Source organism: Anopheles maculipalpis, chromosome 3RL (genome assembly GCF_943734695.1).
Source record: "Anopheles maculipalpis chromosome 3RL, idAnoMacuDA_375_x, whole genome shotgun sequence".
NCBI classification, from domain to species: domain Eukaryota; kingdom Metazoa; phylum Arthropoda; class Insecta; order Diptera; family Culicidae; genus Anopheles; species Anopheles maculipalpis.
The window spans coordinates 3992498-4014289 of NC_064872.1; the positions used below are offsets into that span (position 1 = coordinate 3992498).

A 21792-nucleotide genomic window follows, 5' to 3' on the forward strand; every position below is an offset into this window, starting at 1 on the left:
AGACAAGTCCCGCAGTTCCCTGGATTAGAGAAACGAAATCAATTAGCAGTTCCTTCGTTTGAGACTTCGTTCAAGTTCCGGCGATTTCTTTCCTAAATAAATAAAATTAAATTAATCTCATAACCAAATCTAGATGACCCTAGCTACTTCAAATTGTAATGGCGGTTATATAAAATATTGAGAAATTTGTGTTTATGTTTGTGTATTGTGTTTTCAAATAGTGTGTTTATGACCCAATTTTGATAATCCTCATCGATTCTTCCAGATTCAAACCAAATCCGAAAGTCCAATACATTTTCCCGATTGTCTAGCGATCGTTTTGTGTCGTGATTTTCGGAATCATTGGATTAACTCTCCACCGGAAGGCAGGTTAAGAGGATAGATAACCCGAAGACGGGGGACACTTTGAAAAACAAGGCAAACCAAAATTGGAGCACTACGTTGCACTTAAGATTAGTTAATGGTGGCGGTCGGATGGATGGCCTTTCGCCTGCATACTGCAACTCCTCCAGGTCCAGGGGTCCCAAACCTCAATGCAAACGGGACGAAGTAAAAGTAACACAAAATCCACGCGACCCACCACAGAGATTGCACTCGACCTAAATTTCACATTCTGGGGTAGGTCAGGGCATGCAACCGACGGTCGATGAGAACGTCGACGTACAGCACACGAACGGCCCTTTTTTTGAGCATGCTTGCTTAAGAAACTACTCCTGCACAGCTGATCGCCATCGCTACGAAAGCATAGCAACGTCATACAGCCAATGCCAACTGACGATAATTGTTCCTTTCGGGAGTTGAATCACAGTCAGATCAAGATCAATGGCAGCTACGTTCCAATTACCGCGTACGTGAAGGATCGCGTGTAAGTATAAAAACAGATTATCACATAATTTGTCCACCAGCATTACGTACGCGTGCATCTTCATCGTTCGTTCGGGGCGCGACCGCGCTCAGTACCGGTCCGGCTGAGGGTGTTAACCTCTGAGAAAGCCTGTCGCATCTCCTATTCTGCTGCTAACGCAAGTCGAACGAATGACTTGAACGGGCGCATGAGTTCTATCAGCGACGAACCCTCCGCTTCGCACCGGTTCCTGAGCCCCGTAGGTCCAAGTGAATGAATTTCAACGATTGACGTTGGTTGCACTGTAGACTAGGGGAGGGCTCCCGGGACGGAGGGTCCAATAACAAGAGCCTCCCTTTTTCACTCGTCCGGTCAATGCATGCATTAGGCTCGTTTTTTCCTTCTTCGGTTTATCATCATCTTGTCATCTTTCTCCGGTTCGCCGCAGAAGGAGCCGAAGTAGTAAAAGCTTTCCCGGTCATGCCAGCGAACGGGTTAGGCGCAGTCGTGAACCAGACGCCAGACCAAACGGTCCATTTCTCCAATTTCTCCGCGGGGTCCATTCGTCTGAACGATCGCGAGGATTGGCTATAAGTGCCCCAGTGCGTGTCATTGTTGCAAATTTGTAGAAATTGGCGTGTTTGCTGTGTACGACAAGTGTACAGAGAAGGCAGACGACAGCGTAAATAATATATTGTGTGTATCGAGTGAAAGTGTGAACTTGACTTGGTTCGGAGCGGTGTAGTGCGATAGAAGGTGCTGGAACTTGTTGTGCGTTTGCTTGAGCGCCATTCGAGTGTTAAACACACAGGCGCACGCGCTAAGGTGGAGAGAACATAATCCTAAGAGTACGGATAGCGGAGAGCAAAGGGAAGGAAGGAATACACAGTTCGCGGAGCACAATGAAGAAATTGTTGTTATTCCTCTTACTGACCTATTTATGCTCCGGCGCTCTCTCTGCGAGCATATTGGGTAAGTACGCCAGATTCAAATAGAGATGTGACTAATAGAAATTTTGAAGAGGAATTTGTTCGTTATTTTGAAGAAAATTCGTTGGCAAATTCTGCGTCACACTTTTCTATTTGAACTTCAATTAACAGTTCCCCAAGAAATTTGGGATCGGCAAATAGAGATCAAAGGAGACTTCACCAATGTTTTTCGGTTTGTTATTCAAACTAAATAGACGAGAAGATTGCTTAGATTTTTTATTTTCTTGAACCACATCGCATCGGATGAAACAAAAAAAGGGATGAATACGAGATCATTGCCGATCGTCTAACTTAGAGACTACAAAACCAGCGTAACAATTTATGCTGTCCAATTTACAGACTATCTGACGCTCGCAACCGATGAGGCAGAAGCCAAAGAGGAAGAGGTTGGCCCTAGCAATTGTCTCTGCAATGGACCGTCCTGTATTTGCTGTATCGATTTCAACATGACTCTGATCGATCTCGGCGGTCCTGGTAAATAGTCCCCACATCAATCTTCTTGCAAGATCAGCCACCAGAAACCATTCCTCCTCCTTCCATCTATCAATTCCAGGTTGCGTTCGGCTAAAGTATCTATCCGCCGATGAAGGAATCGCGCTGAACGTTTCCTACGGCGATAGTGTCCTCCACAGTCAGCGCGTTAAGGGCCCTGACCCTCCACCAACGTGTTTGAATGTGTTTTCCAGCCTAGCACAAATGTGTGCCCGTTTCAGTGAGTTGCTTCCGACGGATGAGGGCCTACGGGGTTGCTTACAGCTAGAACCGATGCTGCTGGGCGATGTCCAGATCGAGCTACCACTTGGTTGCTTCCGGATGGGACCGAAGGGTATGGAGGTGATTAAGTCGGCTGAGGAGCAGATAAAGGAACAAATCCCCAGCGAAAGGTGAGTGGTTTTTGGGTGTGGCGTGCGCGGTGAGGTAATTTCTAAGGGTGTTTTTTGTTGTGTTTTTCCCGTTCGCGTTCGCTTGCAGTGAGGAAACCACCTCCACGCCGGTGGCTACTGTAGAGGAAAAACCGGCAATTGCTGCCGGCAACAGTACTTCTACTCTGTCGCTGCTCGATAATCTCTCCACTGCCGACATTTTAGCAGCGGTAAGTGAATCGACGGACGAAGGCATTGCAATGATTTCCAACTGGCTCGGTCTGTCGGTGAATCGCATACAGAAACCGACCGAAGGTGTCGCATCGGAAGCGGGCACAGCCAGCGAGACCGAGAGTGATAAGAAGGAAGAGGAAGAAGAGTAGACCGGGTTTTCACAACCAGGTTTCGTATAAGTATTGTAATAGTATTAATACATAGTAAGTTATATTTCACCAGATTAGCGATAGCAAAACAGTGTATGTGCGACAAGATAAACAATAAAATCACAAATCCGACACATTTTTTTTAGTTACTTCAACTGTTCTGCTTTATTTTCTTTCCCTTATTTATGTCGATCGCGCAGAGACAGTTTTTTGCTTAATACTAATGAACGAATGAATGAAGACCAACACCTCGTCGGTGTCTTATTCGTCCGTTAATCTGTGAATGCCAGATAATAAGATAGTCTTGCTCCTTGCTTCACGCGTAATCCTTTTATCTGCATTGGCCTGGCCAGGCGTAGTTTATTTCATTAATGCAACATCCACGCTAACTCAATTTTCATTTGCCCGTTGAGATGCATTGTCCACTTAATATTAAAAACGCTCTAGTTTGCCTTCTTCCTTGATGGTACTGCACAGGTTGTTTCCAGATTAATCTTCTGTAGCGCTATCTTGGCGTTTAATCGAGGGGCTTGATCCGAGCGTGTAGGTTTCATGGCTTTACTGCTGCTATGTTTCTGTGTGTGTGTGTGTGTGTGTGTGTGTGTGTGTGTGTGTGTCTTTGAGGCGATTTTTTTTTATTTGTTTTGTAGCCTTTTCAAAAGGATGCTGTTATATGTGTACGTTGTTACTTTCACATAGAGTTGTTTTTCTTACTGTAAGCCATCACGCGTTAAGAGGCTTTCTATTCTTGCCACAAACTATTCCTGTGCTCGATTGTGTGTGTGTGTGTGTATGTATTTTTTTTACATATATTATCAACTTACGGGCGATTAGGAAAATATTATAAAAATACTTAAAAATTAAAAACGTTCATGGTTTTTTATCAAATGAAAAAATACAAGAAAAGGGTTTTAAGTAATAAAAAATAGTTCTGTGTTGTGTGTGTGTGTGATTTTGACACAATTATTGAAACACACAATGGTACCCAATATAGGGGTATAAGTTGTAAAATATGAGAAAGATCAATCGTGTGCTGTATGTGTTTGTGCGATTAAACACATACACTTACTATTCGCAGAAAAGCATAAAAAACAACTACGAATGTAAAATCCGTAGATATCTAAACAAAGCCACACTGTAATGAGCAGAAACCTAAAAGCGGCCACTCAGCCACAATCTTCTATTATCAAAGACCAACCATAAACTGACAAATCAACATAGCACGAGGGGTGTAGGGGTGGGGGAGGATGGGAAGTTATTGAACAGAACTGGTGTTGATAAAAAACCACTTCTATTCGTCCAGATGTGTCGTACTTTCTTCCTCAGGTGCTCCGGTACCCTCCGGATCAAAACCTTCGTCCGCACCGCCTTCGGTTTCCTCCGTTGCCGTATCGTTAGTTGCCTTGTTTGATTGGTCGTCTTTCGCGTTGGTCGTCGTGTCATTGGTCGTATCGGTGTTGCTGTTTTGCTTGTTGATCGATTCCAGTTCTAGGGGCGATATAGCGAGATTAAAGGAAGTGTCATTACAGGGTTTTTCGAGGATATAACAAACAGGTATCCATCTAGTATCCACAGCTCATAGGCAACTGTTCGGGTCGAATAGACATTTTACAGCACCAGTTGCTTGCACCAAAAACGCGTGAGTCCACACAAATATCGATCAGCAATCCGAGCGATTAAATAAGCCGCACATTGAATCAATAATATACCTGAACAAATCAATATCTGAATTTGAATTCTAATGAATTTGTTCATAATATCCTCGAAAACCCTATCTTTGTTAAGAACTACTAAGACAGTTCACAAGCAAAGAAACATAGTTGCTTATTGAATGACATTACCTTTTTCATCCACAAGCAGATACAGTTCCTCTTGGGAGAGATGCTGTGTGGCTTGCTCGAACTTGGTCACCTCCTGTACGAACCAATCCCAGAAAGGCTTCTCACTGTCTGCCATTCCCAGAATATCCTACAAGAAAATAATAAATTGTTACAATCGTCCACCAAGTTCATATCCTCGACAAAAAATCTTCCCTCGTTTTCATCATCCCAAGCATACCTTAAAGCGCGAATAGATCTGTTCTGCCTTTTGCCGTATCTGCTGTGCCTGGAAATCAAACTTCAGCTTTTGCTTATCGTCCAGCTTCCATGCCTTGGCGTTGCCCACGTACTTCCGTAACCTTTTCATCGTTTCCACGCAGTTGGGATTTTTCTTCAGGATCGTTGAAGTAACGCTCAGATCTAGAATATTTCCAAAGTGTGTTAGAAGAAAATAGGGCCAACGACGGCGCCCACACACTTACTTTCATACTGTTCCATCAGCTTGACGCATCGTTCCGGATCAGCGCCGTTCAGCTTGACCGATGATTTTATGTCCAGATTCAGCTCCACTAGCTGTCGTTCCAACTTCAGCACAAACAGTCGCTCGTCAGCAATTTTTTCTAGTAGCAAAAAAAATCCATGAAAATTTACAGTGTTAGGTCAGTTTGTTCCTTGTTTTCCAGTCCTATGCTTACCGAAAGGGTCCGGTTTTTGGGGCGCAGCAGGTGTAACCGGTTTAGCCTTCGCTTGCTTCTTCTTCGGTGGTGGTGAACTGGCTGTCATCGAACCTTCTTCCTCCTCCTGTTCTCCAACATCCAGGATACGCTTTTGCTTTATTTTTCGACCTCGTTGGCTGACCTTCGTATCGGTCCCGCCGCCACTAGCATTATCCTGCGGTGTAGTAGCTTGCACCTCAAGCACCTTCTTTTGTGCTCCATTGTTGGTAGCGGATGTAAGGGCTGCGGTGGCCGCCGATTGCTTGGTAGCGGAACTCGCTTTTGCGTTCGCTTTCTTTTTTTGTGCTACGGCGGCAGCCTGTGGGGTGGTAGCATTTTCGTCTTCGTACTTTTCCAGCTTAACCTTGCTAATGTTGTACGCGGTTGAATTGGCCGACACGTGGGACTCGTTGAAGGTGGTCTGTAAAATTGGTGGTAAATGGGGGGAAAAACGCATATTACAAGTCACACGATCGTTCGTTGGTTTGGTAAGATTCATATTGGTCTGTTTCCATGGTGAATGGTTCACAGCTGCCATGTGCTACTTTACTTGCCTCAGCAGCGGAAGTTGACGTTTGATGTGATGTTTCCATCATATCATCCATTCCCGACTGTACCGCCGCTACGTCATACGCAAGCTGGGTGAAGAAGCAAAAAAGGAAGCATGATAAATGCTCGTTTCAGGGCACGCTAGAATCAAACTACATGCGAAAGAGCAAAATTGTTCGTCTTCGTTGGTAAGACCGTGGAATGACAGATCTGATGGCGGCATCAAATTTCCAGCCAAAATTGTTTATAACGGAAGCGAAATGAAGGGAATATTACGTTTTCGCCGCACTAAGCTCATAATGACCATCGTCAACCCCACCCCTCCCCCTTCTTTCCTTCCTTCCCCCATCCATCATCCTTGCGCTTTGCTTTTATACACCCACACTTACGGGGCTTGGATCATCACCGTTGATGGCGGATTCAATCTGTATCATCGCTTCCCGGAAGCCCTTCCGTTTCATAAATTTCTCCGTCGCAAATTTTTCCTTCGACGATTCGTACGGAAACATGTCCTCCGGTTTGACGTTTCCACTACAATGAAACAATGAGGTGAAAGATCCAATGTTGCCACATCTTACATAAATGGCGCCGTACGCCGGTGTGCTACCCTTGGTGCGCGCCCCCACCCCGCAATACTTACGTTTCTCCCGTTCCGTAAAAGTAGACTTTGTATTTAGTCTTTTCGACGGCCGTAATCTGTTGGACAAAAGAAAAATATGGAAAAAAGTGAGAGACACGGACCATTAAATCGTGTACGGCTTTGGTATGTACGCTGGCTAGGGCGTAAGGCGGCGGAACAACACACAAATGCACCAAGCGGATCCAACAATTTGCTGCGGGGGAAGTGGATAGAGATATGTGGATGACCGTCACCCACCGTCTTACCTTCGCTGGCCACGATGCGTAGCCCTTTACTTTGGCAAACACCAGGTCGCCTATTACGAACGATTTTTTAGACGCCACCATCGTAGGTCGCTGGTTTGCTGAGTTTGTTTACGCGGTGGATAAAACACAGAGCGTTCCCGTTCCTTCTGTAGCGCCGTGTAAGCTTTCACGCTTCGGCCCCCGTTTTCCTGCAACAGGCCGGTGCCTATTCCTAACACGCCAGCACTATGCAAACGTTCTCAATCCGGAATGCTTCGGTTGACTATTGCCGCGTATCGCTCACTGATGCGGTTGCTTGTTGGGCAGAAGTAAAGCACAGAATGTATAGACGTTATAGCCCCCGTACCAAACACAAGACGTTTTGGCAGTTTTTCGCTCCTGCAGTCGTCAATAGAATCATCTTTTTCGCCGACTTCAATCAAACCCGAAAGTTGACAGATGGTATGACAGTTTATGCAACGGACAGGGTTCGATGGCCCATTGTATTTACAACCCCTTGCGAAGGGTTTAACAAGCTACAAGTTCTGGAAGGAAGTTAGAACATTGTGAAAAAACGTAGAAAAACTTTTGAAAATATGAATTCAAATTCCACACAAGTTTTTGACAGGATCTCGCGAAAAAAGTGGAATATTCTTGTACGGGGTTTGGCAGATTTTGGTCATGCAACCAAAACCGTCTTTTTATCTGTCCAAATTTTTTTCATCTGTCAAATCGCATACGAAATGTTAAATAATCGTACGTCTGAACCTATTGGCCGAGCCAGGGGACATTTCAAACTGCTGAAATCCATACGAAACTGTCAAAAAATTTCAAATCTCTAGTATATGCGTCAGGTTCCAAAAGCGAGCTACGCGAGAAAATTTCATACACTCATGAAAATTTGAATATTTTATTTTAGAAGCCCCTCGTGGCCCGCCGCGGCCACTAAATATGAATACAAATAATTATTATTTTCGCCTTGTCTGCCTGGGGGGAACGATTGCTGTCAAAACTTACAGTCGAGATCGGAAGGCTGAAGCGTTACAGTGAAGCGTTTCCTCACTCATCGCATCGGCCAGCACCAAAAAGCTAAGGCACGAAGAGTTTTTCTAAAAAGGCTGTCATTTTTAATGGTTGGATTTCTCCTGAAACCAGAGAAGAGCAGAAAGAAAGTCATTTTTACCACAAAACGGCTTCTTTCTTTAAAGTTTTGCGTTCAAAGATAGGTGTGCGAAGGTATAACGCGTATTGTGCCAGCCCCGTGTATTACCTGCTGGCAATCGCTGTGTACGCGTTTGCCATTGAAGAAAGTTGAAAATATTGGTTCGATAATTGCGACGAAAACACGGGTAAGGAGGACATACACGGAGGGGATTTTTTTTTGTCTTTCTTTGCCTTGCCTTTCCCTTTCCTACTATTGCACTTCCTATTGTGTAGCAACATAGCTCGAAACTCCGCCCCTCCTCTCCCCGTTCCCCGCCCGTGCGCCCCTTCTTTCTACCGTTTGGGGTGGATTTGTGCGTTCCGAAACAACGCTCTGTGGAAGCTGGGCTTGGAGGAAATCCCAGAATAAGCAAATGTGTTTGCGTATGCGTGTGCGTACATGCAGAGAAATAAACGACCAAGAAATCATCCTTTTTGGTGACTGTGAATTTGTGACGAAACAGTGCGCTTGCGGAACATACGACACTGATGTAAGAGAAGTCTCGAAACGGCAGGCCACCAAACAGGCCAGGCACCCACTTGGACGGTATAGCGTGGCTGTGAGAAGCGCAAAACAAAAGCGAATTGTTGTACAAAGCTCGCGAAATTGAATGACCGCCCCTCCCTCTCCCATCCCCTCACTTTAACTTTTTTTGTTATTGCTCTCTGGCGATACGAAAAATTTGCGATAAGATTCTGTCTCAATATTTCAATATAGTGGTGATTAATCTAATTTTCACTTATGGCTGCGTTACATTGTTTTTTTTATGCTTCCATTGTTCTTCTCGCGAATGACTATGACGACAACAACAACGGCTCACAACGCCTAGGAAAGGTCTGTCTCGATCTGGTTGGTGTGTAAATAACTGCGTACTTGCGTGTGTGTGTCAAAGAGAGAGAGAGAGAGAGAGTCTGAAACTTTCCTTCGGTAACTAAAGGTACAACAAATACATAAAGCATTAGCACAGAAAGCAACATAGTAGGCCCTTGGATCCAATGTCTAAACTAAACTCCCATGGGGCTACTGGGCTTAAGAATATTAATCTTGAAGAGGTAAGTACCAGTAGGCCATGGCAAGCAACCGTCTTCCTTTTTTACTGCTGTCTTCCTTTTTTTACTCCTGCATCTGTGTCCTGCACATCGTCCGGGATTTCGATCTATACTTTGCTGTTTTGCTACTGCTGCTGCTGGTGATCACGGAACAAAATGGACTACAACTATCGCGCACAGATATGGACCGATCTAGAAGCGGGGATAAAGCAGGTGTACAAAGGGGAGCTCAGTTTGGGCATCGCGCGCTACATGGAACTGTACACGTAAGTGCAAAAAACCACCGGAAGTGAACAGTGAGATAGTTGTATTCCGGAAATGAATGTTGTTGTGTGAACTGTCGCCACCACACTAATCGATTCGGTTGCAGTTCAAGTAGTGTGTTTTACAGGTTTTGTGCCTCTGGATAACTGTTGTGTAGTAGAGTGAATGTTGTTCATTTACGTGTGCGTGTGTGTAGACAAGAAAAGGTCAAAACAGGAAGATACGGAGACTGTCGTGCTCTTGTCTGTTATGGGTGCGAAAATGCGTTCGATCAACCCTTCGTTGTGTCTTTCCTTGACCTCTCTTACGCGTTTGTGTAGTTTTACACTACAGAGCACGGTTCTACATGGTAGGATAACACACGAATGCAGTGCGAGTATGACAGTGAGCAACAAAGGAAATCTCGTTTGGCCTGATGCCGTTAGGAAAGCAAGCCCTACTTAGCCCAGAAACCTTTACTTATCCCAGCTTGATTGTTTTTTTTTCTGTATGTGTTATCGGGCACTACCAAACGCATGTTGTGGAAGTTTAAACTCGCATAAAAAGCTGCTCTCCCTGTGCGTTTGATGATGGTCGCGGTCGCTATCAGGTTTACGCCGTTGAAGGTGTTTAAAACTTGAGATAGTTGATGATTGCGTGCGTGTATGCGTCTGTGAAGAAGTGCTTTGCTCTCGTGTGTGGCTAAAAACAGCACCATAAAAAATATCCTCGTCCCTCACAACACAAGTTTGCAAGGAGATAAATCCAATGCGGAAGGCATCGTTTTTTTGTTGCGGTTTTGTCCTATTGAGACAGCCGAAATGCGGCTGTACGTACCATGCACGTACGTAGCAGCTTGCGATGGAAGCTTTCGTTAATTTGGCATGGTCAAAACATCATCACGAATATTGTGTCGGTTGGGTTAGTATTGCAGTCTGCTTTGTTGTTAGCGGTCGCCGTTGCTATGGGCTACCAACTTTTTTTTTATTTCCTTTGCCAGTAGAAGTTCGTCTTGGCTCCCATGTGATGTGACTGCATATTAACGCTGATGCTGCTGCACAAACCGATCAAAGCGATTTTCATTTCCTATAGATCAGTAGTGCACCTCGTACGTACGGTGTGTTTCGTCGGAGTGTGAGAATGCGGGTGATCTATTTTTAAAGTTTCTATTTTCCTGATTGGAATTTTACCGTCGCGTCGTAACATAACCAGGTTGTGTGACGGACATACGTGTAGTGCTGAAATGTACGACGCACAGCCAGAACTGTTCGATTTGATTTACTAATGCTTTCGACAAAACAAAGCTACAATCGCTGATGTTGATTTCATCACACACTGATCACCTAAACAATGACTAACAACAAGCAGTTGTAGAAGCACAATGGAGAGGTTTTCAATGTGCCAAATTCTGATACAAAAGGGTGTAGTTGAGTGTGCAAAAGGGTGTAGTGGTGGAATGAAACCACCTCAACTCCGTCGTACAAAACCCGAAATATACTCCAAAAAAACTCAGGAAAAAACTAAGGAGTTATCTGGATTGATCCGAAGCAATTATTCCGGCATAATCCTGAGTAATCTTATATATCAACTCATGATTCAACTCCGGAGTGAACTGCGGAATCAATCACATGTTACTCCGGATTACTCCGAAAACTATGGATTAATCCGCAGTAAACTCCGGAATGCTTCGGAGTCGAATTTTCCCATCACTAGTGTGCTGTAGGTTGTCATAGTAATGCTGGCATTGCGATCCAGTATTCTACATCAGGGAAGTATCAACGCCATGCACCACATGCGATTCCCTGATATGATCTACGTCAAATTATGACTGCATGCTGCAAAAATCGGATCTACTTCATACTTCATAAAACTCCATAAAAAATCTTCTCTAATTGAAAAAAGAACTGATTAATTTGCTCCCTTGTTACCCATTGCAGACATGTCTATAACTACTGTACAAGTGTGCACCAGCAGCCCAACTCCCGCACCGGCTCGTCGAAGGTATCGAAGAAGGGCATTAGCGCACCGCCGGGCGGTGCCCAGCTCGTCGGCCAGGAACTGTACAAACGGTTGAAGGAGTTCCTCGAAAACTATCTTGTCCGGTTGCACCAAAATGGAATCGATCTGATGGGCGAGGAGGTGCTGAACTTCTACACCAAGCGTTGGGAAGATTATCAATTCTCGAGCAAAGTGCTGAACGGTGTCTGTGCCTACCTGAACCGGCACTGGGTGAAGCGGGAGTGTGAGGAAGGTCGGAAGGATGTGTACGAGATCTATCAGCTGGCACTCGTCACCTGGAGAGGCAATTTGTTCAAGCATTTGAATAAACAGGTAACGAACGCTGTGCTAAAGCTGATCGAACGAGAACGCAATGGGGAAACAATCAACTCACGGCTTGTGTCCGGTGTCATCAATTGCTACGTGGAGCTCGGACTCAATGAGGATGATCCGCACGCGAAGGGACAAAATCTGTCCGTGTACAAGGATAGCTTTGAAAACATATTCCTCGAAGACACGGAAAGGTATAAATTGATTGATCGTAGGTGGATCTGAGAAGAGTAATAATAAATCGTTTTCGGTTTGTAGATTCTACACACGCGAAAGTGCCGACTTTTTGCGTGAAAATCCCGTCACCGAGTACATGAAGCGGGTTGAGTTGCGTTTGAACGAGGAACAAAAGCGCGTCCAGGTGTATCTGCATGAAAGTACGAACGATCGATTGGCGGAAAAATGTGAACGCGTGCTCATCCATAATCATCTCGATCAGTTCCGGACCGAGTTCCAAAACTTGCTAAACTCGGACAAAAATCAGGACCTGGGTCGAATGTACTCATTGGTCGCACGCATCAAGGCGGGTCTGTTTGAGCTGAAGGAAATTCTAGAAACGCACATCCACAATCAGGGCCTGGCAGCTATCGAAAAGTGTGGCGATTCTGCTGTAAATGTAAGACAAACGCTAACCACAATCTGATTCGGATAGAATTGTGCTAATTAATCAATACTTTGTCGCCTCGCGCAGGATCCTAAAATTTACGTCCAAACAATTCTGGAGGTGCACAAGAAATACAACGCATTAGTACTTACGGCTTTTAACAACGATAGCGGTTTCGTGGCGGCTCTGGATAAGGCGTGTGGTAAGTTTATCAACACGAACGCAGTCACCGAGTTGAGCAGAAGCGCCAGCAAGAGCCCAGAACTGTTGGCCAAGTATTGTGATTTGTTGCTGAAGAAGTCTAGTAAAAATCCCGAGGAAGCCGAACTGGAGGACACGCTGAATCAAGTGGTATGTGTCTCGTGTGACGTGTGACCTTTCCATGAATTTTGATCGATTTTATTTTTTTGTATACTCTCCCGGCAGATGGTTGTGTTCAAATACATCGAAGACAAGGATGTGTTTCAAAAGTTTTACAGCAAAATGCTTGCGAAACGGCTTTGCCAGCACATGTCCGCCAGCGACGATGCGGAAGCGTCAATGATATCGAAACTGAAGCAGGCGTGCGGGTTCGAGTACACCAGCAAGCTACAGCGCATGTTCCAGGACATTGGCGTGTCAAAGGATCTGAACGATCAGTACCGGAAGCATCACGAGAAGCTGCGGGACACGAGAAGCACGGGACAGAACGAGATAGATTTCAGCATTCTGGTGCTATCGAGCGGTTCGTGGCCGTTCAATCAGGGATTTACCTTTTCATTGCCGTTTGAGGTATGGATTGATTCGCGTGGCTGCTTTTGTGGGGCTTCTGTTTATGCTAACTGTGTGTTGTAAAATTGATTCTATAGCTGGAACAGTCGGTCCATCGATTCAACAATTTCTACGCCAAGCAACATTCCGGCCGTAAGCTGAACTGGTTGTACAATATGTGCCGCGGCGAGCTCATTACAAACTGTTTTCGAATGCGGTACACGCTGCAGGTAGGGTGGAAATCGGTTTCTTTTTTGTTCTTGTCGATCACTCATTAATGAGCGTTTTTTGACGTCCAAATTCGCAGGCTAGTACCTTCCAAATGGCCGTGCTGTTGCAATTCAATGAGGAAACCGCCTGGAGCATCAAGCAGTTGGGAGAAAACACTCGTAAGTAGGCGGATGGAGTATTTAGAAGAGCTTTGTTTAAGGGAATTCTATTAGGAGAGAAATTCGTGGTCAATTTCTACATCTGAAGACAATCAGATTTGCATAAAATTCGTTGATGATGGGTACGTTACATGAATGCCACGTAGATACAAGGTTACAGGGCATGAAAAGTGGTTAATTTAAGTCGTTTTCTACCAAGTTGAACCTCATTTATTTGTTTAATTCCATTTGTATCTCTCTCTCTTTGTATTCTCTCTCTCGCCACAGGTATCAATAATGAGAACCTTATACAAGTGCTTCCAATCTTGCTGAAGACCAAGCTACTTAATTGCTACGAAGGTGAAGGAAAGCTACATCCCGACTCTACCATCGAGCTAAACAAGGACTTTAAAAAGTGAGTTTCGAATTCTCAGTTGGCGTACAGTTTAACCTTCATTTACTTAATACATCGTCTCGCCTTTTTCATGTAGTCGTAAGCTCCGTATCAATATAAACTTCCCGTTGAAATCGGAACTGAAGGTAGAGCAGGAGGCAACACACAAGAACATCGAGGAAGATCGCAAGATACTCATACAGGCGGCAATCGTTCGTATCATGAAGATGCGTAAGATGCTCAACCATACGCAGCTCGTGAACGAGGTGTTGAATCAACTGTCCACACGGTTTAAGCCCAAGATTCAAGTGATAAAGGTATGGACGATCTCCCAAAACGCTCCCAATTTCGTTGAAAGCTATTTTGTACTACATTTCGGTTTTTATCTTTTTTTCGTTGCTCTCTTTTTTAACAGAAATGTATCGATATTCTGATAGAAAAAGAATATCTGGAACGTCAGGAAGGACAAAAAGATACCTACAGCTATCTGGCTTGATCAGTGATAATTTTAATCTGTAGCGTAGTTATATAAAGCAACAAAACAACAACAAACGTATTTTTTCAATAATCGCAGCATCATCGCTCAATTCGCAAGATGAGTGATCGTGGGAAAATACCTTCTGGGATGATGGGTGAAATATGCGCCCCCACTATGAGGATGCAACAACATAAACTATTAACGTCAACGCAAATAATAGTACGAAAATAGGAAGGCAAATGGAGGTGATGAAAACCGAGCGACCGAGAAAAAAAAGGGAAGAAATCGGTGTGAATATTTGCTCTCATGCGCTGGCTTGTCTTGTGCGGGCGGCTGCTGTAGGAAGAATAGATGAAACGTTCATCTTGCTTGCTTGCATCCTGATACGAAAGCAAGTAATTATGTAAAGACGGTAGTATAAACCTTTAAACGTAGATTAAACACAGGAATAGCATCTAATTTTGTGCAAATAATATTTCCCTCTGCTAGCAAGCTGGGAGGAGGACCCTTCTACTCCTGATACACACACCACAGACATATACACACCAGTCCCTCGTTTGTGTGAAAGCACATAGAACGGTGAGCAAGATAAAGAGCGATTTCACGCTGGCGGAACGATTCTACCGCCATGTATTGGGATCGAAGAAAGTCAGGCTTACAAGTGGAACAATGCCAGCAGTATCGGTCGACTGCAGCTAATGACGATGGCGTAAGAAGAACACAATGAGAGAGAGAGAGAAAGAGAGAGCGAGAGAGAGAGGGAAAGAAAGAGAGAGTGAGCGAGATAGAGAGAGAAAGAGAGAGGTATATGCAGAGCAAATCAGAAGGATCCAAAATAGGAAATATTTGTTTTGTAAAACATTTTATTCAAACCGGGGTCCTAGAAAACGACTTAAAACGTGCCCAAAGCGAAAAAGCGCAAGAGATAGCTCCTGTCACTCCTTTTTATCCAGAGCCAAAACAATGGGAAGAATTTATATTATGTTTATCAGAATTTTGTTTGTTAGTTGGTGATTTTAGAAGATTTTTTTGTTTTGCAATACGGTATGTACAGCAGACAAGAACGCGCTTGTTTAAAGAAAAGTCCTTAGCAGCAGTTAGGGCCACACTTGCGTAAGACATTGATACTGTTGTTTTTCGGTCACTCAACCTCTATCTGTATTTTTTACATTGTTTCGTTATTCAATTTTTTTAAAGAATTATTTGACGTTGACCCCTACCACAGACAAACGCAATACTGTAATTTAGCAACATCGCAATCGCAAACAGTGAAAGTATCTGTTAGGAAAATCCTGTTCTCTAATATGTTAATTTTTGCATGTATTATGATTCTTGTGTTGATTCTTCTACTGAATACTGAGCCCCTATATAATCCTAAACAAACAAACAAACGCGTTGATTCATACTACAGGGAGGAAGGGGCGGGTTTGGGGACAAAACCCTCAAGCATACTTGCCGTTTTCTCGAGCAACTAGAAAAATACGGGATGTCCGCGTTCTGATCCCCCAAACTCCATCATCACCAGCGGGGGTGGGTCGTTGTGGGTAGAGAATATGAATTTACTTATAATGTGTAGCTTTAAAGAGAAATCATCTCGGTTCATCCCTTTAGTCTTTATTTTCAATACCGTCCCCGCAGTGTTTTCAGCGCAATATACGGCAGGGGAGAAAGTGAAAAGAAAAAACGAAGAACGAAAGCTTAGAGATTAAGAGCAAACTAAGCTGTACTCCAATTAGCTTGGTTTAAAAAAAAAGAAACTCTAACACACAGTCACACATCCACAATCGTACATACAGAATTCATTGAAGAAAACAAAATTTACTTGTGTATCATCGATCCAGCCAATGATGAGAATAAAGAAAAATCGAGGATCTAAATGATTGGTTGGTCCTTTAATTCTGACTTTGGATGTTGCGTGTATTTGAGGATTACTATCACAATAAATGACTCCATGTGCATGTTTTTGCCGGTCATTTGATGTATTCAGAATGTCTAATGGCTCTATAGCAATCCAGCTTCAAAATTCTGTAGGTCCTGTAGAACTGCAGGACCTGCTTCAACCCTGGAATTCTGCAACGCAGACACTTACGTTGAAGCTGTTCTATGCCAGTCAGTTGGCAGAGCCTAAAATTTTCATTATTTTTCTAATAACATATCGGTATTAGTTATTATTCACAGATTTCATACCTTCACTAACTCCAAAAGAGATCGAGAGGCATCAAACGATCTGCCTTTACAAAGCCAAGAATAACGAAACTAGAGGTCAATAAAAAAAAACTCGTGATAGATACAGGATTGCTCTCTCAGTGCATTATTTCACTGATAAAAAAACTCGTTTCTTTTAACCCTGGATAAAGTATTTATGACAAACTAATATTTTACTTGCTAGTTTCTTTTTTCAAAAATAAAACGGAAAAAATGTAATTTTTAAAATTAATAAAAGAACTGTCAACCATTATGACCAGCCCATGATAACCTCCGTCAAATGGTCAGCTGTCAATATATTTGATCAAAATTGCAAGCATACGCATTTCCAGGCGCATTTCTCTCTACCTTTACTAAAACAGGTAATTCTTCTTTCGGTAAAAATGATTCTATATAAAAAAGATCACAAAAAACTGATTCCACCATCCAGCCGTACAGCCATGAGTGGACGCGAAGGTGGCAAAAAGAAGCCTCTGAAGGCACCGAAAAAGGAGCAAGCCGAGATGGACGACGACGATGTGGCCTTCAAGCAGAAGCAGAAGGAACAACAGAAAGCCCTTGAAGCGGCAAAACAGAAAGCGTCTAAGGGTGGTCCACTGCTCCAGGGCGGTATCAAAAAGTCGGGTAAAAAGTGATCCAAACCGAAGCTGCTTCTACCGCTGCCAGGTATCACCACCACCACTGCAAATCGATCAATGATCGGAGGTTAGGTGTTCTTTTTGTGTAAGCATGTTTGTCGGGTGACCTACGTCTATATACGTTAAGAGCTACAGCGTTTCGTGTTTTTACAATCGACCAGACTATTACCACTACTCTTCTACTGGTGAATAAACATTGTTTTGCCTAACAATGTACGTTTTATTTGTATCTTTTTGCATAAATAGGTGTATGTATGGGTTATAAGGTAGACTAAGAGTAGTTACTGTGCGACGCCGCCATAGATTGCCGTGGAAATGCTGTTTGCTGAGGGGAAAAATTAAAATTTCCTGTTCATTGCACACGTGGAACTCTCGGAACGGTCGAGAGCTCACGTTGCCGTCAGTTGGGTGCCGGTACGAAGTGGTCGTAATACGATTTGGTGAACTCGATCATTAAATCCAGCATCGCGTGTGGTACGAAATCGGGATTGCCTTGTCCGCCTTCGATCTTTCCATCGGCGGTAAAGCGCATGTAGCTAGCGACAGTCGTTTCCGGTGGTACAACTGCTCCATCCTCGATAATACAGTTATCCTTCAACAAGCATCGACGTCCCTGTGAGAGAAGCGGAATTCAAGGTAAGTGGCTTTACCATACATATCTTCCTAGGGTCATTGTCCCTACTTACTATCACAGCGTTTTTGCCAATGTAAACGTAAGATCCGATCGATGCCGCCGACACAACGGCTCCCTCACCGATAAACACATGATCCCCGATTTGGAGTGGAAAAAAGGCAACACCCTTACTGAACTGTTTGTACGGTGGTCGTACGACGGATCCTTTCGAAATCACACAGTATCTACCGGTGCGTACGGAAGCCAAATCCCCACGGATGATGGCACCGCTCTGCACGATTACCTTACCGTGGAGGACAATGTTTTGCGATCCACAGAGCACTGTCTGGCGGCTAACTTTGTTACCGGATGCAGTTTCCACGTACTCTTCCTTGCTGTAGTACGTGTTTAGGGCATCCATCGCTAGTAAAGCAACAGGAAAAAGAGATATTGTGGTATGAGCTTGGAATTTCCCTACCGAAAAGAAGTTTTTAAAACATTACCGATGCTTCAATTACGAGTTTGCGGTAAAGAAAAGACGTCTTACAAAAGGTTCATAAATCTGCTGGCAAACTGGAATGAAAACAAATTGCTCATTCCACAACAAAAGCATTGAAGTATGCGAAGCAGGTCTGTACTGACAGCCTGTTTTGACAGTTCTGCGCATTGGTTGTTTTTTTGCAAAAACACCGCTTTCTGCAGGTTTATAAAAAGGAAAAGAGGACTTAATTGGTTGATAAAAGTATAAAAACATGCCAAAACATCAAAATAAGCACATGAAAAAGACATGTTGGTTCTACAGAGGTACTGAAACCGGTCCGGTTTAGCAATTGCATCGTCTCGCTTATACCGACTTGATGACGAACTGGTTTGTGTCTTGACTATCGTCAAAGATTGTACCATTCAGGTGCACTGCATCGAAAAACGATATTAAAAACCGCTTTTATATTTCATGCCCGTTACCATCAGAATAAATTGTTCTGGAGTCATGTTATAGGAACAATTCCGGAGCTCCTTACAGGGAAATAAAGACCTTCGTCTCACAGAATATCAGCGCTCAGATGGGGAGATGGGTGAAATCCAGAGGAAGATCGAAAACGGCTTTCGAAACCATCTCAGGATGGTAGATTTTCCATCTTGAGAATGGTTAGAGATTCCTTACATTATCCCGTGGGAGGATCTCAATCTCGAAATTCTAGACTGCATGGATGGCATCGATATCAATCGAAGATTGCTACTATTTAGCGATGATAAACTTGTTTGGACTTCTTAGACAACAAAGCCCTTTGAACAGTGATTGCTCCCAACACCCAGAAGATTCCATCAAGACACGAAATGCGGAAATATATCACACATATAAAGAGCGATTCCGATATAAGTCTAAGGCTGGAGGGATACGATCGTTGAGCCATGTGATCAGTTTCGGTTTTAGTCTTTCGGAGGCTCTAAACAGTGTGTAAATTGTAGTCCTCTATTGGTGCCGACTAGGTTCTCTAAACGGCGAAGCACACCTTAAGTCGAGGCGGCCGCCAACTCCGTCCATAAGTTAATCCGCCATTGCATGTAATGAAGCTCCCGTTGAATCAGAGCTTACTCTGAGATTTCTGAGTCCTGTGTTCGAGCTTAAGTAGTCCAAAAGCTATTTATTTCGGATAGTAAAACAAAAAATAATTGGACATATGGGAGCACAGTTCAGTTTAATACTTCCTTTATTATGCAGGGAGCACAGTTGCTAGACAGCTTTCTATATAACAGGTTTACGATACGTCGAGCGGTTATTATTGACCAGCGGGAAAAACAAGAAAGTTTCAGAACAGAAAACGAAAATGAAAAAAGTTGATGGAAAAGAGGATTTTAGTATTTCTGATAAAGAACAAGCTCAAATTAATTAGGATTGATAGAAAGATAGACAAAACAAAAAGAGATGAAGTGAAATAGCCCACATACATATCCTTTGTGGTTAATTCTATAGTTTCTATAGGTTCTTGTTTTAGCAATAATTGTTGATTGGTGTTGGCATTTGACCGTTTGTTTTGTTAATCTTTGACCGTTTTTCTCGTGTATAAAAAAGGTTGTTTTGCGACTATCTAGCAGTAATAAATAACTTCCTTCCTTTCTTCGCGTGCACTTTTCTCGTCGCTACTCGTCACTTTATCTACTACGACGGCTTCTTACTACAATAGAATTGGGATCGGGTTCTATATACAAGCGGAAATACAAGGACGATATTGGACGACAGTTCCATGCTCTCCACATTTAAACGACTTAAATAAACTATTTCCTACACCATGTCACTTCTTCCCTCTTTTATCGCGGAATGGATATGAATTCTCTTACCGATGAGATGTGGATGATACCTACACTAAACGTTGTCCCCTGCTTGCTCCTGTGAGTTGAGATTGATTGAAACGATCATTCCCTAACGCTAGATTGTGACACTCCCAGCTGCCTTTCGTATTATCTCTTACAAAAAAAAAAAGCATAAAAAATCTACCAGCACTAACAACCGAACGAACGAACGAACGAACGAGAACCAACAAGCCGTGGACGACGCACCGTCGTCTCTTACCGGTGACGGCAACCGCAGTACGTAGTAGCAGTACTAGTAGTAGTAGTAGTAATTGTCTCCTTATTATTTTTTGGCACGATATATTCACACGACGAAGCTACTGGTGCTGGGTGGATTCACCGAGGCGGTTCCGATGGCGCACACGGAATAATGTACGGTTGAACCGCGTACGACGACTCGCTGCTTCCACTCTTCTTCTCGTCGTTCGACTCTTCCACCACCACGACAGGCTCCTTCTGACTGAGGCGGCGGCCAAGTGATCCCCCACCTTTCCCAGTACCGCCACCCTTCGGGCCGATCGTGCGGAAGTTCGGGAAGCGATGATGATGATGATGATGGTGGTGATGGTGATGATGATCCTTGCTACGCTGCAGATCCTTTGCGAAAGCTTTTTTACCACCTTTCCATCGTGCACCGTTAGCAGTGAGCGTGGACACGGATCTCCAAGCCATTGATGGTGGCAGTGTTCCCTGTCCGGCGATACTGGCGAACGGTGCAGGCTTTTGTCACGAAACACCACCAGCAGTAATGGCCGGCAGTGTGTTGTAGACGGCGGACGCGTCACTCTCGTGATTCGAGACCAACGTAGGCAGTGCGTGGGGTGCGGGCACTGGGGCGGACGCGGGGGATCGGTTTTTCACTCTAAATCTAAAGCTTAACGATAGTGCCCGGGGCGTAGGAAACATGTAGAACCGTTGGCCGGGACTCGGTAATCCCTAGACGTAGCGTGTCAGCTGGGCGTAAAAGTCCTGCAGACAGATTTGGAGCTGCTCGAACGATGGTCGCTCCATCGGTAGCATCGTCCAGCAGTAGGCCATTATTGCGAACCTGAATGTTTTGGGAAAAACGACGCGTTAGTGTCTGAAGAGGTGGATCATTTTTTCTACTGCGGCGCTTTATGTACTTACAGCTCATCTGGACAGTTGATGGGCTGCGATAACCGGTAACCATCGCGCAGATAGTGCTCCATCTCGAACGGATCAACCTAGATAAATTGAGAGAGAAAAAGGAGCCATTAGTTTGCAATGTCCAAAAACACAGCCAAGTTTGATGCTGATTCCTACCTCAGCATAGGGTTGTCGGGCGAGTGTGCACAATTCCCACATGAGAACACCAAATGCCCACGTGTCGGACGCTTCGCTGAACTGTTTGAACTGGATCGATTCGAGCGCAAGCCACTTGATTGGTCGGTTCTCACTATCCCCCAGGCAGTAGTAGTCACCAGGGAAGAGGTCACGCGATAGAGAGTTATCGGCCAGCTTCACTCGCAACTGATCGTCGATTCTGAAATAAATGCAAGACATTCGAAGGCTTAGTTTGT

General features: G+C 44.1%; 6 protein-coding genes across 6 annotated transcripts in view; 3 read left to right on the forward strand and 3 right to left on the reverse strand.

Moving 5' to 3' along the window:
* Positions 1-1708: 1708 nt before the first annotated feature.
* Positions 1709-3079, forward strand: LOC126565897 (uncharacterized). The gene is made up of 4 exons (XM_050223106.1): positions 1709-1816; positions 2173-2307; positions 2387-2717; positions 2806-3079. The coding sequence occupies exons 1-4, from the start codon at positions 1747-1749 to the stop codon at positions 3077-3079; spliced, it is 810 nt and encodes a 269-aa protein (XP_050079063.1). The 5' UTR covers positions 1709-1746.
* A 1291-nt stretch (positions 3080-4370) lies between these two features.
* On the reverse strand, positions 4371-7211 carry LOC126564646 (hepatoma-derived growth factor-related protein 2-like). The gene is made up of 9 exons (XM_050221735.1): positions 7050-7211; positions 6805-6860; positions 6548-6695; positions 6170-6253; positions 5595-6036; positions 5382-5519; positions 5138-5319; positions 4921-5047; positions 4371-4567 (listed from the first exon to the last, which is right to left on the reverse strand). Exons 1-9 carry the CDS (start codon positions 7128-7130, stop codon positions 4371-4373), a joined length of 1455 nt encoding a protein of 484 aa, XP_050077692.1. The 5' UTR covers positions 7131-7211.
* A 1937-nt stretch (positions 7212-9148) lies between these two features.
* On the forward strand, positions 9149-14513 carry LOC126564151 (cullin-1). The gene is made up of 11 exons (XM_050221098.1): positions 9149-9284; positions 9462-9547; positions 11462-12046; positions 12111-12468; positions 12544-12807; positions 12883-13227; positions 13305-13436; positions 13514-13595; positions 13863-13989; positions 14066-14285; positions 14384-14513. Exons 1-11 carry the CDS (start codon positions 9228-9230, stop codon positions 14462-14464), a joined length of 2337 nt encoding a protein of 778 aa, XP_050077055.1. The 5' UTR covers positions 9149-9227; the 3' UTR covers positions 14465-14513.
* Positions 14514-16937: 2424 nt separating this feature from the next.
* Positions 16938-17292, forward strand: LOC126565733 (translation machinery-associated protein 7 homolog). The gene is made up of 2 exons (XM_050222940.1): positions 16938-17013; positions 17082-17292. The coding sequence occupies exon 2, from the start codon at positions 17092-17094 to the stop codon at positions 17284-17286; it is 195 nt and encodes a 64-aa protein (XP_050078897.1). The 5' UTR covers positions 16938-17013; positions 17082-17091; the 3' UTR covers positions 17287-17292.
* Positions 17293-17640: 348 nt separating this feature from the next.
* LOC126565463 (dynactin subunit 5) lies at positions 17641-18435 on the reverse strand. Its single transcript, XM_050222644.1, has 3 exons — positions 18406-18435; positions 17976-18325; positions 17641-17902 (listed from the first exon to the last, which is right to left on the reverse strand). Exons 2-3 carry the CDS (start codon positions 18321-18323, stop codon positions 17690-17692), a joined length of 561 nt encoding a protein of 186 aa, XP_050078601.1. The 5' UTR covers positions 18324-18325; positions 18406-18435; the 3' UTR covers positions 17641-17689.
* Positions 18436-21074: 2639 nt separating this feature from the next.
* Positions 21075-21792, reverse strand: part of LOC126564461 (tyrosine-protein kinase Dnt) — a 76761-nt gene continuing 76043 nt past the window's right edge. The window contains exons 4-6 of the mRNA XM_050221524.1: positions 21536-21755; positions 21380-21456; positions 21075-21299 (exon numbers count right to left, since the gene is read on the reverse strand). Coding sequence (XP_050077481.1) covers positions 21188-21299; positions 21380-21456; positions 21536-21755 — 409 coding nt within the window. The 3' untranslated portion in view covers positions 21075-21187. The remainder of the gene's footprint in view (positions 21300-21379; positions 21457-21535; positions 21756-21792) is intronic.

Bases quoted from the DNA above. Each gene is read 5' to 3' on its own strand.
- LOC126565897 (XM_050223106.1), top strand. From the start codon at position 1,747: ATGAAGAAATTGTTGTTATTCCTCTTACTGACCTATTTATGCTCCGGC. The intron at 1,817-2,172 runs GTAAGTACGCCA...TCCAATTTACAG, and splicing joins TCTCTCTGCGAGCATATTGG to ACTATCTGACGCTCGCAACC. The intron at 2,308-2,386 runs GTAAATAGTCCC...TATCAATTCCAG, and splicing joins GATCGATCTCGGCGGTCCTG to GTTGCGTTCGGCTAAAGTAT.
- LOC126564646 (XM_050221735.1), bottom strand. From the start codon at position 7,130: ATGGTGGCGTCTAAAAAATCGTTCGTAATAGGCGACCTGGTGTTTGCC. The intron at 6,254-6,547 runs GTGGGTGTATAA...TTCTTCACCCAG, and splicing joins ATGATCCAAGCCCCGTAAGT to CTTGCGTATGACGTAGCGGC. The intron at 5,048-5,137 runs GTATGCTTGGGA...ATTTTCTTGTAG, and splicing joins AGATCTATTCGCGCTTTAAG to GATATTCTGGGAATGGCAGA.
- LOC126564151 (XM_050221098.1), top strand. From the start codon at position 9,228: ATGTCTAAACTAAACTCCCATGGGGCTACTGGGCTTAAGAATATTAAT. The intron at 12,808-12,882 runs GTATGTGTCTCG...CTCTCCCGGCAG, and splicing joins AGGACACGCTGAATCAAGTG to ATGGTTGTGTTCAAATACAT. The intron at 13,596-13,862 runs GTAAGTAGGCGG...CTCTCGCCACAG, and splicing joins GCAGTTGGGAGAAAACACTC to GTATCAATAATGAGAACCTT.
- LOC126565733 (XM_050222940.1), top strand. From the start codon at position 17,092: ATGAGTGGACGCGAAGGTGGCAAAAAGAAGCCTCTGAAGGCACCGAAA.
- LOC126565463 (XM_050222644.1), bottom strand. From the start codon at position 18,323: ATGGATGCCCTAAACACGTACTACAGCAAGGAAGAGTACGTGGAAACT. The intron at 17,903-17,975 runs GTAAGTAGGGAC...CTTCTCTCACAG, and splicing joins TTGGCAAAAACGCTGTGATA to GGACGTCGATGCTTGTTGAA.